Source organism: Terrapene carolina, unplaced genomic scaffold (assembly GCF_002925995.2).
Source record: "Terrapene carolina triunguis isolate 2854851 unplaced genomic scaffold, T_m_triunguis-2.0 Scaffold789, whole genome shotgun sequence".
NCBI lineage: Eukaryota > Metazoa > Chordata > Testudines > Emydidae > Terrapene > Terrapene triunguis.
In genome coordinates, this window is record NW_020665140.1 from 5,414,711 (window position 1) to 5,430,145 (window position 15,435).

General features: G+C 40.0%; 1 protein-coding gene across 1 annotated transcript in view; it reads right to left on the bottom strand.

Moving 5' to 3' along the window:
* MMRN1 (multimerin 1) overlaps window positions 1-14,722 on the bottom strand; it is a 53,665-nt gene extending 38,943 nt beyond the window's left edge. Inside the window, exon 1 of the mRNA XM_024216928.3 lies at window positions 14,085-14,722. Coding sequence (XP_024072696.2) covers window positions 14,085-14,647 — 563 coding nt within the window. The 5' untranslated portion in view covers window positions 14,648-14,722. The remainder of the gene's footprint in view (window positions 1-14,084) is intronic.
* Window positions 14,723-15,435: the final 713 nt, after the last annotated feature.

The window sequence follows — 15,435 nt, forward strand, 5'->3', positions numbered from 1 at the left end:
GTTTAAAAATAGAAAATGAAGCATGACGGAAGGATGATGACGGGGTGTGTAAAGGCAAAGGCAGCCACTCAAAACAACTGTTTTGCATAAAGGGAATTTAAACCTGAAAATCCCCTTTACCTTTCATGGAATAATTTATTCCAGACTGGAAATACTGACTTCTAAATCTGTGGACTTTGTCACAACCTGCAGTTGCTATTGCGCTCCTTTTGCACTGACAGATTTGATTTGTGAAACATTGTATTTAAAAGAACAAAAACAACTGCATTGGTAGTAAGAGTGGAAGATCCCCGGGTGACATAAAGCCTGTGTAGCAGCTTTTCACAATCCTTTTGCAGCTCCCAGCATGGGGAGTGGCGCGGGGAAATGATTGCTGGAAAGAGGCTGCAGTAAGAATACCTCTACACTCCCACTGTTCCTAGCTGCTAGAGAACACCCTTTTGGCAGGGCCAAATTTAGGATAGTGTTTGGGTGTAAAGCCAACTTTGCTCCACAGCCATTGAGTTCTGCACCAAGTGCCTCATGGCTAGATCTGAGAATCTGAGCCATATTAAGTAGTGACAAGGACATTTGCCTGGATAGCGATAAAGGATCAAATTATGGTGCACTGCAGATGAAAGAATGCAGAAAGCCTTCTCCTCTCTCCCCAATGCTCCAATATAAAAAGCAGCCATGCTGGTGGCTGGGCTGTCCCATGCCCCGGAGGGTGCATGCCAGGGGAGTTTGGGGTTGTTGAGGGAATTCATGCTGCACGTATAGGAAAGGTTAGCAAGCATCACTCCCACCGGCACCAATGCAAGCATTATGGAGACTCAGGGTCCAATTCTCCTGCCAATGCAAGATAAGAAGCCAATGTAAATAATTCTCATGTTGTAGGTCTTGGGAGCGGGACTAATCAGGCCTATGAAGCGTCCAGTCCCCACCTCTCATGCACCACGCACATTGCCATGCTCTAGCATATATTCACTAATAATGCATTTTCCTCCTCAATAGGCAGAAAGTATTAAGCTAACTGCAGGGTAGGGATGCTTACCCATTTGTAGCTGACTGAGCCATGTCAGAGTGAATTGTAATAAACTCATGATATCAGGGTGTGGATGGAGCAGGAGTATGAGCAGCATTTTTGAACTTCAAAATGATCTAATCCCCAGAAAAATGCTCTCTCTGTCTGTGGAGTAAGAACAAGTAGCATACGAACCCTGAGCTGTGGTGCAGCCTTAGCACATGAAAAATAGCTAACATCACTGCACACATTATTTACTGTACTTTTGTTTAACCTTTGATAAGAACATAAGAATGGTCATACTGTGTCAGACCAATGGTCCATCTAGCCCAGTATCCTGTCTTCCAACAATGGCCAGTGCCAAATGCTTCAGAGGGAAGAGAACAGGGCAATTAACAAGTGATTCATCCCCTGTTGTCCAGCCTCAGCTTCTGGCAGTTGGAACACCCAGAGCATGGAGTTGCATCCCTGATCTTGGCTAATAGCTGTTGAGGGACCTGTGCTCTGTGAACTTATCTAATTCTTCTTTGAGCCCAGTTATCCTTTTGACTTTTACAACATCCCCTGGCAACAAGTTCCGCAGGTTGCCTGTGCGTTGTATGAAGTAGTACTTCCTTTTGTTTATTTTAGAGCTTCTCCCTATTAGCTTAATTGGGTGATCCCTGGCTCTTGTGTTATGTGAAGAGGTAAATAACATTTCCTTATTTACTTTCTCCACACCATTCATGATTTTATGATAACATTCATGATAATGAGCAGACATAATTCACTGATTGTCTGAGCTTCTGAAGTTGTCATGGATTATGGATCGTATATGTTGAAGAAAGAGATGGTTGGGTTAAAAAGATTGCAGGGACAGAATGTTCATCTTGAAAGTCAAATGTATGTTGCTCATTCTTGGGCAGGCTGGGATCTGCACATGATTAAGTCCGTTGCTGAATTGGGGTTTAGCAATAATACCAACTCCCCTTTGTAATGTGGTTGGAGCAAATGACGTTCTTTCCACTGCCCCAAATCCAGTTAAAAGCTAGCAGAAGGCTAGTAAATCATAAACTTTGCTCAAGCACAGGGTTCATTGGTGAAGGTCTGTTCTAATTTCTTTGGTTTAATGTCTCTGTCTTTTTCTAGGTGCTGAAACCATCCTTTTCTGGGTTGCTGAATTTCTTTCAATTTCTGTATTAAAATCTTCCATCCCAGTGTATCTATTTCACTCACTAACAGTAAAAGCCAGCAGGTGGCAACCTTTCCTAACATACACAGCTGAAAGGACCATGCACAACAATTCACTCACTATATCCACACAATTAAATACATCAGAACGATTCACCTTGCTCCCCACACTGTGGTTTTTCTCCTGTTTCCAACTGTGTAATGTGGTGCGTGCACATGAGAATCTTAGATTTTGCTAAGAGAGCTTCCCATATGAATAACAATTGTTTTTTTAAAAAACAATTTAAAACAATTTTGCATTCTAAACCGCATTAGAAAAAATATTTGTTAGGTTCATGGCATTCAGAGAAATAGCCAGATCCTCCAGAGGAATAGAGCAGCAAAATCCACTGAAGTCAATATAGAGTCATCAGTTTACACCAGCTGAGGATCTTGTCTCCTTGTGAGCCGGAATTGTTTAGCTGCACTACATGGTTGTGCAAAATTCACACATAGCCATAAAGGTGCTCCTAAACACATCAGTTAATATAATACATTGCCTCGAACAAGCAGAATGAGGCCAGGATTCTTATACTAATCACACCACCAAGCCAGCGTTGTAGGAACGATAGAGATCACTGAACTGTAATTAAAAAACAAGACAAAAATATTCCATTTAATTCCAATAACTGCAAGAAAAAAAGGGGTATTTTTAAGCGGGGACATGTGTATCCTGCTTTGGAGCAGTTCAATCAGCCCCCTTTCTATAAAGAAGGCTAGCCTTGCAAAATTGTCATGAAAATTTACCAGCCCGCTGACAAAATCAGCTTGTTCATTGGGGACTTATGCCAAAGGCCATTGAAGTGAATGGAGGGAGTATTTCTATGGGCTTTGGATCAGGCCCCTTATGATTAGGATGACTGAAGCAAATGTAAAGTGAAATGTAATTTATTCAACCATCAAAAAAATGTTTATTCCCTGGGGCGACTGGGAGAGTGGACGTTTACGAGGCTGTAATAACCACTTCCATATCATGTCGCCACTGTAAATACATTACAAAGCAAAAAAGAATATCCACTGCTAGCTCTGTAACTTAGAGCCGTTGCTTCCATTTGCTTAGAAACACAGATGATGCTTCTGAACAATCCTTGCAACTGTTCCTAAACCCCAGCAAAATGCACACTACCGTTAGCTAAAAGCCCAAAGGGCATGGATTTAGTTCTGCTCCCTTACTCATTTTGTACTGCTGCTGAAAAGGGGTTTATTTTTATCCACAAGTAAATTAGATTACTTAGCTTTTAACTGACGCAATATTGAATCTGCACAGTTGAACTGCATTGAACCATGGGATTACTGTGTAGCTGAAGAAATACAAAAGGACCTAGATCTGGAGCATTAATTAAAGGCAACACATGGCTCTGTGATTGATTCAGATGATATTCACTGTATACATTGCATGGAATAGTGTAGGCGATACAGAGCCTGATTCTCCCCGACTTTGCACTTTGTGTCATCATTTACACCAGTGCAAAATGGTTGTAAAATGCTACCAAATGAGAATGGTAGCATGTTACACCTGCTGTGCACTGACATGTACGTCTCCCCAAGGTACAGAGCTTGGAGAATCAGGCTCATAGAATAGTAAAGTAAAATTCAGGAATAGGGGTGTTGAGTCCAGCGTTCTTATATTCCAACTTCTGAATCCTCATTGCATCTATGTAAATTCCCCTTACAATTTAAACTGGATATGAGATTCTTCACTTTCTTTCCAAGGCTCCAGTGCAGCAAAAGACATAAGCACATAGTTAACTTTAAGCATGTGAACCTTCCCATTGACTTCAAGTTAAGCGCATGCTTAAGTGCTTTGTTAAAGCATGGCACTATAGTGTTGTGTAGCAGTATGGTGTGCAAAGAATTACTGCTTTTTTTAAAAAAAAGGATGATTTTCCTTTATTTGTGTCTCATCTTGCAGCCTTTACCACATTTAGCTACTCCACATTCAAGCAGGTAGATCAGTTGGGCTAATTTTCTACTGCCTTACACTTTTTATAGTTACTTGCACCTGTTCAAAAGAAGCGTAGAGTGAGTGTAATATGCCCACCCTGGTATAAGTGAATCTTTGCATGTATTAGAAGTGGTCCCACTTTAACCAAAGGTGTATTTTTAAATCAAAAGTTTAAAAAGTTCAAACCCTTCTTTGGCTAATTTTAAATTGATTCACTTATTGATTGATTTATAGTTATTTAGATACTTAAAGGAGTCCATACATAGATTTGCACCTCTTTAATTATTTCATTTTAAAACAATTTTTCTTTAACTGGTGCATGTTTTAATTCAGAAAAGCTTTGAGAGAAGAATTCTATTCCGGTAGCATTTTACGCTCATTCTGCATAAACTTAAATGCTAATCAAGATGCAAGTCAGGGTAGAATCTGACTTCAATGGGACTGCTCATGTGAGTAAGGGTTGCAATGATTATGTCTTTTATTAAAAAACATTAACCTCATAATAAGTTTTCCCCATCTGAAAATAGTGTTATTCAAGGAACACAGTTAGGTTGAGTCAGGCCTTGAATTTAGATTATGTAGAAACAAGATGTTCCAAAACCTATGATTCATAGAAATATATCCATACATTTTTATTTTATAAAAGATTCCAATGAGAATATTGCTTAGCTTGATTTAAACAGCCTGCCAAGTATTTGTACTGAGAGAGTCTGCACATTTATATAATGCAAATCAGCATACTAAGAACAGAAAGAAACATCACAGTGTTTTGCTACTGCACAAGAGCCCAAAAACAACAGGATCAATTATTTCCCCCTCAATCATTTTCTTGGTACCCAATGGGTGACATAATAAGAGACTCTTCACCTGTTCAGTACCTAAAGACATGATGGATTCTCGATCACTTGCACTCTCTGAGGCGACGTCTGTACTATGAGCTAGGGATGTGATTCTCAGCTCATGTACACAATGAGAGCTAGACAAGTATAAGTAGTAGCACTAGCATAGTCGCACAGGCAGCAGTGGCACGACTTCCCTATGCTGAATACGCATCCACAGAGTTCAGGTGACTTTGTATTCAGCATGGCTGAGCCATGCCGCCACGGCCCATGCTACTGGGGCTAGGCTTCCACCTATACTCACGCCAGCTCTCATTGGGCTAGCAGAAATATGTGTACGTGAGCTGGGAACCACACCCCCAGCTCCCAAGTGTAGATGCCACCTGAGCTAAGACTGGATATCTTGTTAAAAGATATGCTGTAACTCAAGCAAAAGTTATGGACTTGATGGGGAAATTATTGGATGAGGTTCTGTGGCCTCTATCATGCAGGTCAGAGAAGATACCTGTAATAGTCCCTTCTGGCCTTAAAATCTCTGATTTTATTAATCCCAATTGAAAGGTAAAAAAAATGCTTATACTGGCTAGAAATGGACTATAAAAAGTGAAATTGACTAGTCTATTTTCATTGTCCATGCTAAATGGAATGCAAAAAAAAAAAAAAAAAAAATCTGCAAAGAATTCCCTCAGCTCAAATCAGTTTGCATGTAATGGTACCACATTCAGTGGAGGCTGTCTTTGAAATATGTAGTTTTTATTGAGAGAGAGAGTGCACTCTTGTTGATATAAAAGAATAAGGGGAAATAAAGGTGTACAATTTGTTTGCTCAGGATTGAAGGCCCTGACATTTTGTCCTGCATTCTCCAAAACAGATGCTTTTCTGTCATCATTCATTTCCTTTGTCGCACATAGCATGTTGAAATCTTGGACAGTGAACAGTCCCTTTGTGTTATTCAAATTTTGATTTAATATCATGAGCCATTAAATCTTCTTTCCAATGCTGCAGTGTCAATCCACAGCGTCCACTCACCTATTAGCTTATTATCATTTCTAGGGATCAGTAAACTGGCTCAGATAAAATAAGGACTATCCTGTGACTGACATGTCAGGTAAACTGGGGTGGGATTTGAGACCTTTACTCCACTATTTCAAAGTCCAACTGACAGCTACACCTGACCTTTCCGAGCCCAGTCAAAATAACCAACATCTCCTGCAGTCAAAGTGTAAACTAACCATTCAAAAATACTTCCATTAGCCTAGTTTGAAAGTAAGCCCTCAAAATACAGCTGAGAAACCAACCTATATCCAGTCTCTAAAATGCTCATAGTTACAGTTAAATTTGAGATCTTTTTCTCGAGTATTATCTCCCATAACCTAATCAGCCACAAGCATGAAGTCCCAGATGCGATCATCCTTTTGGCTTACTGCCTGCTTATATCATTGAGTCTCACCTGACATTCAACAGTACTGATTTTCACAGTCGGCTTAGTCATCCTCTAATCTGAAAATAATAGGCTATCCTTACTTATCCTTAGCTAGCAGTTCAGTGAGACTGCACGGAGCTGAGGACACACTTTTTGTATTTAGTTTCAGGAAATTTGTAAATTGACTTACCCATCACCTGCGGATTCTGCCACTGAGAAGTACCTTTCACTTCAAGTGGTTTGATTTATTTCAGTGGAACTCCTTGCAGGATAAGGCCCTGATGCAAAACCCATAGAAGTCAATGGGAGTTTTTCTAGGGACTTCAGTGGGTTTTGGATCAGGCCCTTAGTACTTACTAGGAGCACAAGCAGCAGAATCTTCCCTTCCTTCATTTTCAGTATGAAATTTGCCTTTTAAACCACTTTCAGCACACAAGAAACAGGCCGCAAAAGAAAGACCTTGTGAGAACATACGAGGACACCTAGCTGCTGTTCTTTTTCTTGACACATTTATTTCTAGGAATTAGTGCATTCATTTTCTAAAGTGTTCATTGTGTTCATATCTGTGAGAGTTCATATCTTCTGTGCAAATTTAAATAGATGTTACAGGTGCACCTGATAAGAAATACAGCAAAGAACTGAATGTCAGACCTATGTGAATGGTTTGGAACTAAATCCTAACACTAACTGGCAAATTTGTGAGCGTAATCTTAATCTGTATAATGGGAAGGAGTGACAATAATGTGAGAAACTTGCTGCTCACATGGAACATGAAACAAGGCATATGTTGACCATTAAGCCAAAGGGCCTGTTGCTAAGAAAAGGCCTATTGTTAAGTGAACTAACCCCCTATCAAACTTTAAGAATAATTTGCAATAATAAATGTTAACTCGTGCAACCTTTAGTTCAGTAAGAGTAGAATGTTTCATATAATATCCTGTGTATCAGAAGAAGTGTTTTTAACTGCAAAATGTACTAACCACATTACTATCGAAAGTCTGGCTATTGCAATATGTACTTGGAAGTTTGCAACATGTACCAGAGAAAAGGAGATATACGTAAGTGTCGTGTAAAAAGAGAAGTTATGGCTTGACAACAATCTGTCTATAAAAGATTAAGTTTGAGTTACTGATGCAATAGAAGTACTAGGACCAGCCTGTCATTCGTGTCAGTGGTTGCAAGCTTTGGTTCCGTAAAGATTAGGTATTATACACCTCTTCTTATTATGAGCTATTCTTAATAATATAGGCGACTTTATTAATAAAGGCAATCAAGCTTGACTACTCCTATCTCACGATTTTATTGTTACTAAGACCGAACCACTAAATACATATGTTCTTATGTGTTACCTTTATATAGAGAGTAACTAAACATCTAACATTAAAGTAATTAGTATAACGGGGAGAGCGGGAGCAGTTATTACCACCTTAAAAATATTGCAGACTTTAGAAAGCAAAACCATGGGCATTTAGAACATCACTTCATCGCAATCTGATCTGAAGAGGAAACTAAGTGCCCCAATTTGGCCTCTTACTGAAGGAGCGAAGGGAAGAGCTATACCGAGAGCGTTCCTCTGTAATAAATTCCTAGTTCATGTTGCAAAAATGCCACTTGGAGAGATGGGCTGGATTCCTTTAGTACTGTATTGAGTACTGTATTCCAAAACAGAGCCTGCCTCTCTAATACCTTGTAATCTTAACCACCAGCCTGAGGCTTAGAAAACCTGCATTTTAGATGTTGCTGTTTTTCTAAACCACAATGTTTGTTTTCAGCAATTAGCATTTTCACTTAAGTTTCATAAGTACAGGGGCAGCTCACATAACACCTCTTTCCTTCCTTCCTGAGTGGTTGCGGGAAAAGACAAGTGATAGTTTTTAGTGTGCTGGTACCTGTAAACACTGCAGAGCAGAACTCCTCCAACAACCCCAAGTAGCCTTTACTGTCACTCTGTGTGCCAAGTCCCAAAAGCGACTCATCCAACACTGTATATTGTAGCTATTTGTAATGTTAATCTCACAACTGAACTACATTGCCTGTCCATTCATTCCATGCACGGGGCACTACTACTGGGAATGATCATCTGTAACATAACATCGTTGCAGTACTGATGCAAATAAATTAGTCTCCCACCACCTCCCTGAACTGTATCAGCCCTATTCAACCTAGCTAAATGAAAAAATCCATGCAGTGTGCAGGTTTGCCTTTGTCACCTTATAGAAGCATGTTTAGTGATCCATCAGTACTTAACCATACTAAACCTTTCACTTCTGCATTCAGCAATGAAATTCTTGTAGGTACTCCCTGTTAAAGTTCTTTTTGGGACATTATCATTTCCTTGCCATGGGGCTATAGTGACATATCAGGTAGTTACATGGACCGGCCATGGAGGTACATTATTAACCCTAATACCTAGTATATAACATAGCAATGAGTTGATGAAATAATGCCAGTACCTGGTTTAGCAATATGCTTTGGGCGCTGGGATCATAATGGTAGTAAACGTGCTCAGAATAGACAGATAGGAAAATTAAAAGCTGCTAGACCGGGGGATTAGAGACAAGGTTCAGGAATATCATCATCTCCTTACACTACTGGAGAGGAAGTACTTGACTTAGGCTCTGGGAAGGAAGGTGAAGGACCACTCACTCTTCAAGAATCTCCTGCTAGTTACTAGAGCAACCTTACACAGGAGGCCTCTCTCCATACAGACCGTTGTGAAAGTGCAGTAATCACAGCCCACAGGTAAAATAAAAAGCAGGGCTTAAGATGGTGTGTCTAAAATACAGGGATATCCAAGGTCTTCTGAAATCCACTCGAGAATCTCTCTCCACTGAATTTAAAACTCCAAAAGGCCAGATTCACCACCATGTGCAACTCTGGTGATGCAAAGCATCCATAAACGTGGCTTAACCAATCGGTTAAACCGGGTTTACAGCTGTTCTCAGTCATCGAAGCAGCCAGATTGTACGGTGAACACTGTGCATCAGCTTTTATTTCTATGTTCACTACACATTCCTCCATGTCAAAAACATCACAAAAAATATACAGGGAACTGCTGAGAATTTCAGAGCACTGGTTATGTCTAGGAATTGTTGCAGCACACACATCAGCTATGACAACTGAGCAAATCCATCATGGCTGTTGGGTTGATTAAACCTTTCTCTGCTTAATAGATGTAATAATAGCAATGAATAGCAGCATATTCGGGGTGGAAAGATAGGTTTATAGAGGTCTCTGAGACCCTGTATGGATTAGCCTGTGACTGCCTCTGTACCCCCAACATAATAAAATCATTACACTACCACTTGCAGTGAAATATTGTGGTAATCTAGCCTTTGTTGTAAGTTAAGTTGAGTCATATTGGACCCAATGGTGTAGTTCCAAAACAACTCTTCATTTAATTTTTATTGTAACTTTCTTGCTTATGGCATTTTAAGTATTTAAATGACAACTAGTCCTAAAACAGTAAATTGCTATCAATTCAGGGTTTGGTTTTTTACAACACTTACATATATAGACTTACCTATAATAAAGCCCTATAATAGTTGTCAATAAAGTGTTGTTAATATTAAACTGCAGCTCGCTCTCTCTCCAAGGCCCACTGAGTCAATTATAAGGCTTTGCACTTCTATAGCACTTTCCATTTTAGGAACGTAATTAAGTCCAATTCCTGAGACCAGTGGCCAGTCGGAATAGCCATGATCAGCTTGGATATGGGAAAAAGATAGCAAGATCTGTTTAGCTGCAGTCATGCTGCTCTGCCCACATAAAGTCAATGAGTTACTCTGAATTTACAGTAACTGAGAACAGAATTGGGCCCTAAATGATCACATATATCATCCAGCAAGTCAATTTGAGCTGGAAAATTAGCTTTGATCCAGGTTGTCCAATTGTCCAGTCAACTAATATTTGTCTTACGTGGAGTCAACGTAGTAATGTGCTTCACTAATTAACTAACTTAGGAGATAACAAGGAGACAGATATTATAATTAATGCCCCAATTAAAGGACCATTTGCCATATTTACGTAACTACATTAGGATAGAAAATAAAATTTTAAAGTGGCTAATCCAGTTTTTAATTCTATTTCTGTGTAGGATCCCCTTGTTTTTGGGTTGCCACATTGTTTGACTTTTGCTATTTTTTAATGGATTTTTATAGTGAATTTTATTTTGTTTTGATTGTCTGCACAGCATGGAGTGGCCTGGTGGTGGGAGTATTCTCTAAATAAAGTGATCACTAATAATGATTAGTTAGTACCAAATTATTTAAAACTATGATAAACTTATGAGGAATATTTTTTATTTCTTAAGCATATGCACACACACCTATACACAAACAAAGCAGCACACAGTGAACTGGTGGAATTTTTCTAAAATTTGATTATTTTGACCTTTTTTGATGACATTTTGAATATTAACCAAAAGGAATGAATTTTTCATGAAAATGTTTGCAAAAAGATGCTCATTTTTCACCTGCTCTAATGTACATGTAATGTGTATATATGCAAAACAACTTTATTATCCAAATGTCTTCTGGGACAATGATTAAGTTCAGCTAATCAAGGTTAGGTATTACTGAGGGAATTTCCATTGTAGTTAATAGTCAGCAGGGCACATGACCCTTTTTTGAAAGGCAGAGTAGTTGGATAATTAAAGTTATACTGTAGATACATATTGTAGATCTTGGGAAAGGTGCTGATTTCCTCCCTCCACAAAATAACTTTATTTATCGCATAATAAGTGATGTTATGTTTTTTCCCCCTATTATCTCTTCCCCTTCTTCAAGGTCTCTTCCTATTGTGCTTTGTATACGGAACCTTTTGACATCGGTGTGTCTGTACATATGCGAACACAATGGGTCGCTGTGAAGGGTATGATGTCAGATAGCTTATACAAGGTCACTGGAAGAGTCTGTTTCAAACTGAATTTAACAAAAATGGATGTGCCCATTCAAAATAAAGTAAAGGGCAAGTTGGATTTCTAAGTTAGCAGATTTTAATAGCTTAAAGATAATGCACTGTAAAGCTATTGACATATTTGTGCTATGCTCATTACACAATGAAGGAAACTCACAGAAAGCCATATGTATTGACATCAAGTGTTACAGTGTGCCATTCTATTTTTATTTAACACCATACTGCAAAAAAGGGTTAGCCGTAATCATGTTTAAGTACTTTGTGGGGACGTTAAAAACCCCACATTTATTTAAAATAGTTAATATTTAGCTCTTAAATAGCACTTTCATCTCATAGTAGATCTCAAAGTGCTTAACAAAGGTGGTCAGTATCAGAACCCCAATTTTACAGATGGGGAAACTGAGGCAGAGAGGTGAAGTGACTTGCCCAGGGTCACCCAGCAAGCCAGTAACAGAGCCAGGAATAGAACCCAAGTCTCCGTAAATTGTTGTAAACATACTCACATATAGTTATGACTATATTATAGGACTATAAAGAATTAGGATCTTGGAATGAGAAGCAGAATATTAACCATTCTACCTGAAAGACCACCAGGATCAAATCTAACCTTGTACTGTAGGAGTTAGCTCAGAGTGACAAGTCATGTGGCTTGAGTTTGGCATTCTGATCCATCTTATTGCCCTATACTGCAACTCATCCCTGTAATATCTCAACGTGATATCTAATTCTTGCTTTGCAACTTAACCTGCTATATGAGGTTTGAGCAAAATGAGATTTGAGTGGAGTAGTAGTAGCTTAGTCCTCAAGTAACCCCACTAACTTCCATGGGGCTACTCCTGGAAAAAGATACTATTTAACATGAGGTTTATTTAACTATTTAACACATCCAGCCCTGATGGGTGTGACTCCAGTGAGCTCACTTACTCCAGGGCTGAATTTGGCCCTCTATATCCATTTCTCCCCCCCGCCCTCCCTAAACTAGAAAATAGGGACAATACGCACCTACTCCATGGTGGTATTGTGAACATTAATTGTAAGTTGTTGAATACTGCAAAGGGAGGTCTGCCAGAGTTGGCTATGGCTGTTTTTGAGGGGTTTAGAAAGGCTGAGAAATTCCATTTCCTAATCAGTAGTTACACCAGTTGGAAGCTGAATCAATGTGGAAAAGCCTAGGGACTTCAGTTTTATCAAGTGTGAAAGTTTTCACCTATTTCTTCATTCAAACAAATATGAAATTGAGGATAGTAGCATGATCTCTCACCAATAAAGAGATCCAGTTTAACTCCAGTTTACCCAGACCACTGTGACAAGGAGTTTGTTATAACACACTATATTCATCTTCGAGAACTTCAGTGGAATACTGCTTTTATGGAAGTGCTCTCCTTACTGTAATCTCTTCCTAGGTTAGACCAAATGGACTTTGGTTATTTGTGTCTGTTATCACTTGCACACAGAGCCTGCTCCAAAGCCCAGCAAGGTCAATGGGAATCTTTTCATTGCCCAAAAGCTTTAGATCAAATCCCTGCATACCGTGCAGGGAGATGTTTCTAGGAGTTTGTCAGTTATCTTTTGTTTAAATTAAAGAGAAAAACAAGTCTACATTTTTAGCATTAAGATGTAAATAAGCACTGTAGAAGAGGAAACTTCTATTGTATAGCCACATAGTGGTAAATATTACTGAAAAATAGCAATACTTTGCACCATTCCGCCAAATAGCCAAACTCTTACCAACAATTAGGGAAGCCTCAACACCTCGTTGAGGTAAGTAAGGATTATCGTCCCCATTTAAAGTGTAAGGAATTTTACAAACAAGGTAAGTGACTCACCCAAGCTACTCTGCCCAGTGGCGAGATGATTCACTAAAGACAGTTGGTCTAACAAGTACCCAGTCATGAATGTTAACGGTGCTGCAGTGCCACTTGGTTTGGCTTTCAATTAATTTTTTTTATTAGGCAGCATCGTATTTTAATAGTTCGTGATTCCTTTAACAAAGAGACAAGGTGGGCGAGGTAATATCTTTTACTGGACCCACTTCTGTTTGTCTCTCTCACCAACAGAAGTGGGTCCAATAAAAGATATTACCTCACCTGCTTTGTCTCTAATATCTTGGGACCAACACGGCTTCACCACCACTGCATACCCTTTAACAGGGGCAGTTCAGGAACACAAGGCCAAACATTTTTTAAAAGGCCCCTATGTTTGTGCACCCAAACAAGTGGGTGTGCAATCTCTTGAACCCACAAAAATGAAAATTTTCAAGAGGGAGAATTTAGACACCACACTGCTCAATGAGTGCCTAAAACAGGAAGCATAGACAATCTACAATAAAATGTGTGTTGTGGGCAGCTCCTTAAAACCCTGAAGAATATTGACCACAGATAATTAGGTTATTCCATCTTCCATTCTAATCATACATGATAGTGAGGACTTGCACACTGGCTTTAAAATAATAAGCATGACAGGCTAAACTCTGCAGTCTTTACTTAGCCACTACAATGGGAGTTTTGATGATGGTATGGGGCCAAGGGAACTTGGCAATCATGAGTTTGCAGGTGTGGGTGCATGGACTTGGATACACTGAGTAAGGACTACAGATGTTGGCCCCGGCTCCCCCCCATCCCCCTCAAAACCAAGTCCTACTGAAATCAATGGAAACTTTGCCTTGGATTTCAGTAGGACCAGGATATGGCCCATGGCCTTGATAAGCAGATCATAAGATAAGAGAATAAAATAAGTAGTTTTCCTTACTTTCCCCGGGTAGTTTCAAAGCCGGATTTTTTGAAGTCAGCATCCTTCTTAGTGCTGGTGCTGGCGGCGCTGTAGTACGACAGCCTGGGAGATCTGTTCCCTGTTCTTTGCTGGCTTTTAACAGCCCCTTGTTGGGGAGGCATCTTTCTAGGAGCGCTCTGTGCAAAGCTCCCCGTGCTGTTGGATAGGGCTCCTTGCTTAGCATTAGCACCACCACGATTGCTGTTTCCACTGGACTGTGTTGTAGGGGTGGAGGTTTTCTTCTCCTCGGTCCCTGGCAGGGTTTTCAATCCCTGAGCCTCTTCTGTGAACGCAGGGGTGATTTTCACAGCATGTTCCCATGATGTACTTGCTGCAGCTGTTTGGATCTCAGAAGGGGTGGATATGGGGGTTGCCACCAGGTTTCTGAGGCTGTGCGTTGCAGTAGGAGGTGAAGTCAAGTCTGCGTGGCTTGGTTGGGTCTCACCATCCCTAGTCATGGGCCAGGGCTTGCCAGTGGTAGCAGATCCCAGGCTGCCACTCTGCAAGTGCGAGAGAAGCAATAAGAAGATTATCTCCTTCATCCTGTGTTGTTTTGTAAGAGCCACGAGATGTCTCGCATGTATTCCTTGTGTGAGGATCCTGCAGCTGCCTTCTCCTCCTCCTGAGGTGCAGCTCAGAGTGAACCTGCACAGAGAGTGCTCTGCCAGTTTTGTTTCTGTAGAAGAGGAAACAGGTTTTTAGTTGTTTCAAAACTGACTGAGGAAGCTCAATTTCCTGTTTCTGTGAATTTCTCTGCAACCTGTGCCCCCTTACAGGGCTGGAGCCTGGAAGCCTTAGGGGAAAGAAAAAAGGGTTCTCTGCTGAAGCTACAGGATGAAGATTAATGGCACAATGTGTATGTGGAAACATTGTCAGTGAAGTTAGTTTGAAGGGGAAACAACATCAAACCAGTTAAGTAATTTCCCTTTCACATGCATCTGTGCACAGAACATGAGTTACTTGTCAAATGTGCCACTTAGTTGTTCATATTTGCTGTGAACTTGCTATTGAGTTCCCTAGAAAAGGACTTGGATGGACTTCAATACACTGGTACATCATGTAATGTTTGCCATGTTTCTCATTGGGGTTTGAATACTCATGCAAACAACTGCTGCAGGAATGGAGCTGGTAGGGAAGAGATTGCCTTTGCACTAGACTGAAAAAGTATAAATGAATACAATAAAACCTTCAATATAATAACTTGATCTACATGCCATGAGCTAATACCTGGCCCCTTCTTTGTAACACTACTCTGTAGGACCAGAGCACTTTGAAGTTTATGACAAGGAGTGCTATAGTTATTATGGACTCATTAGCAGTAACTCCAGAG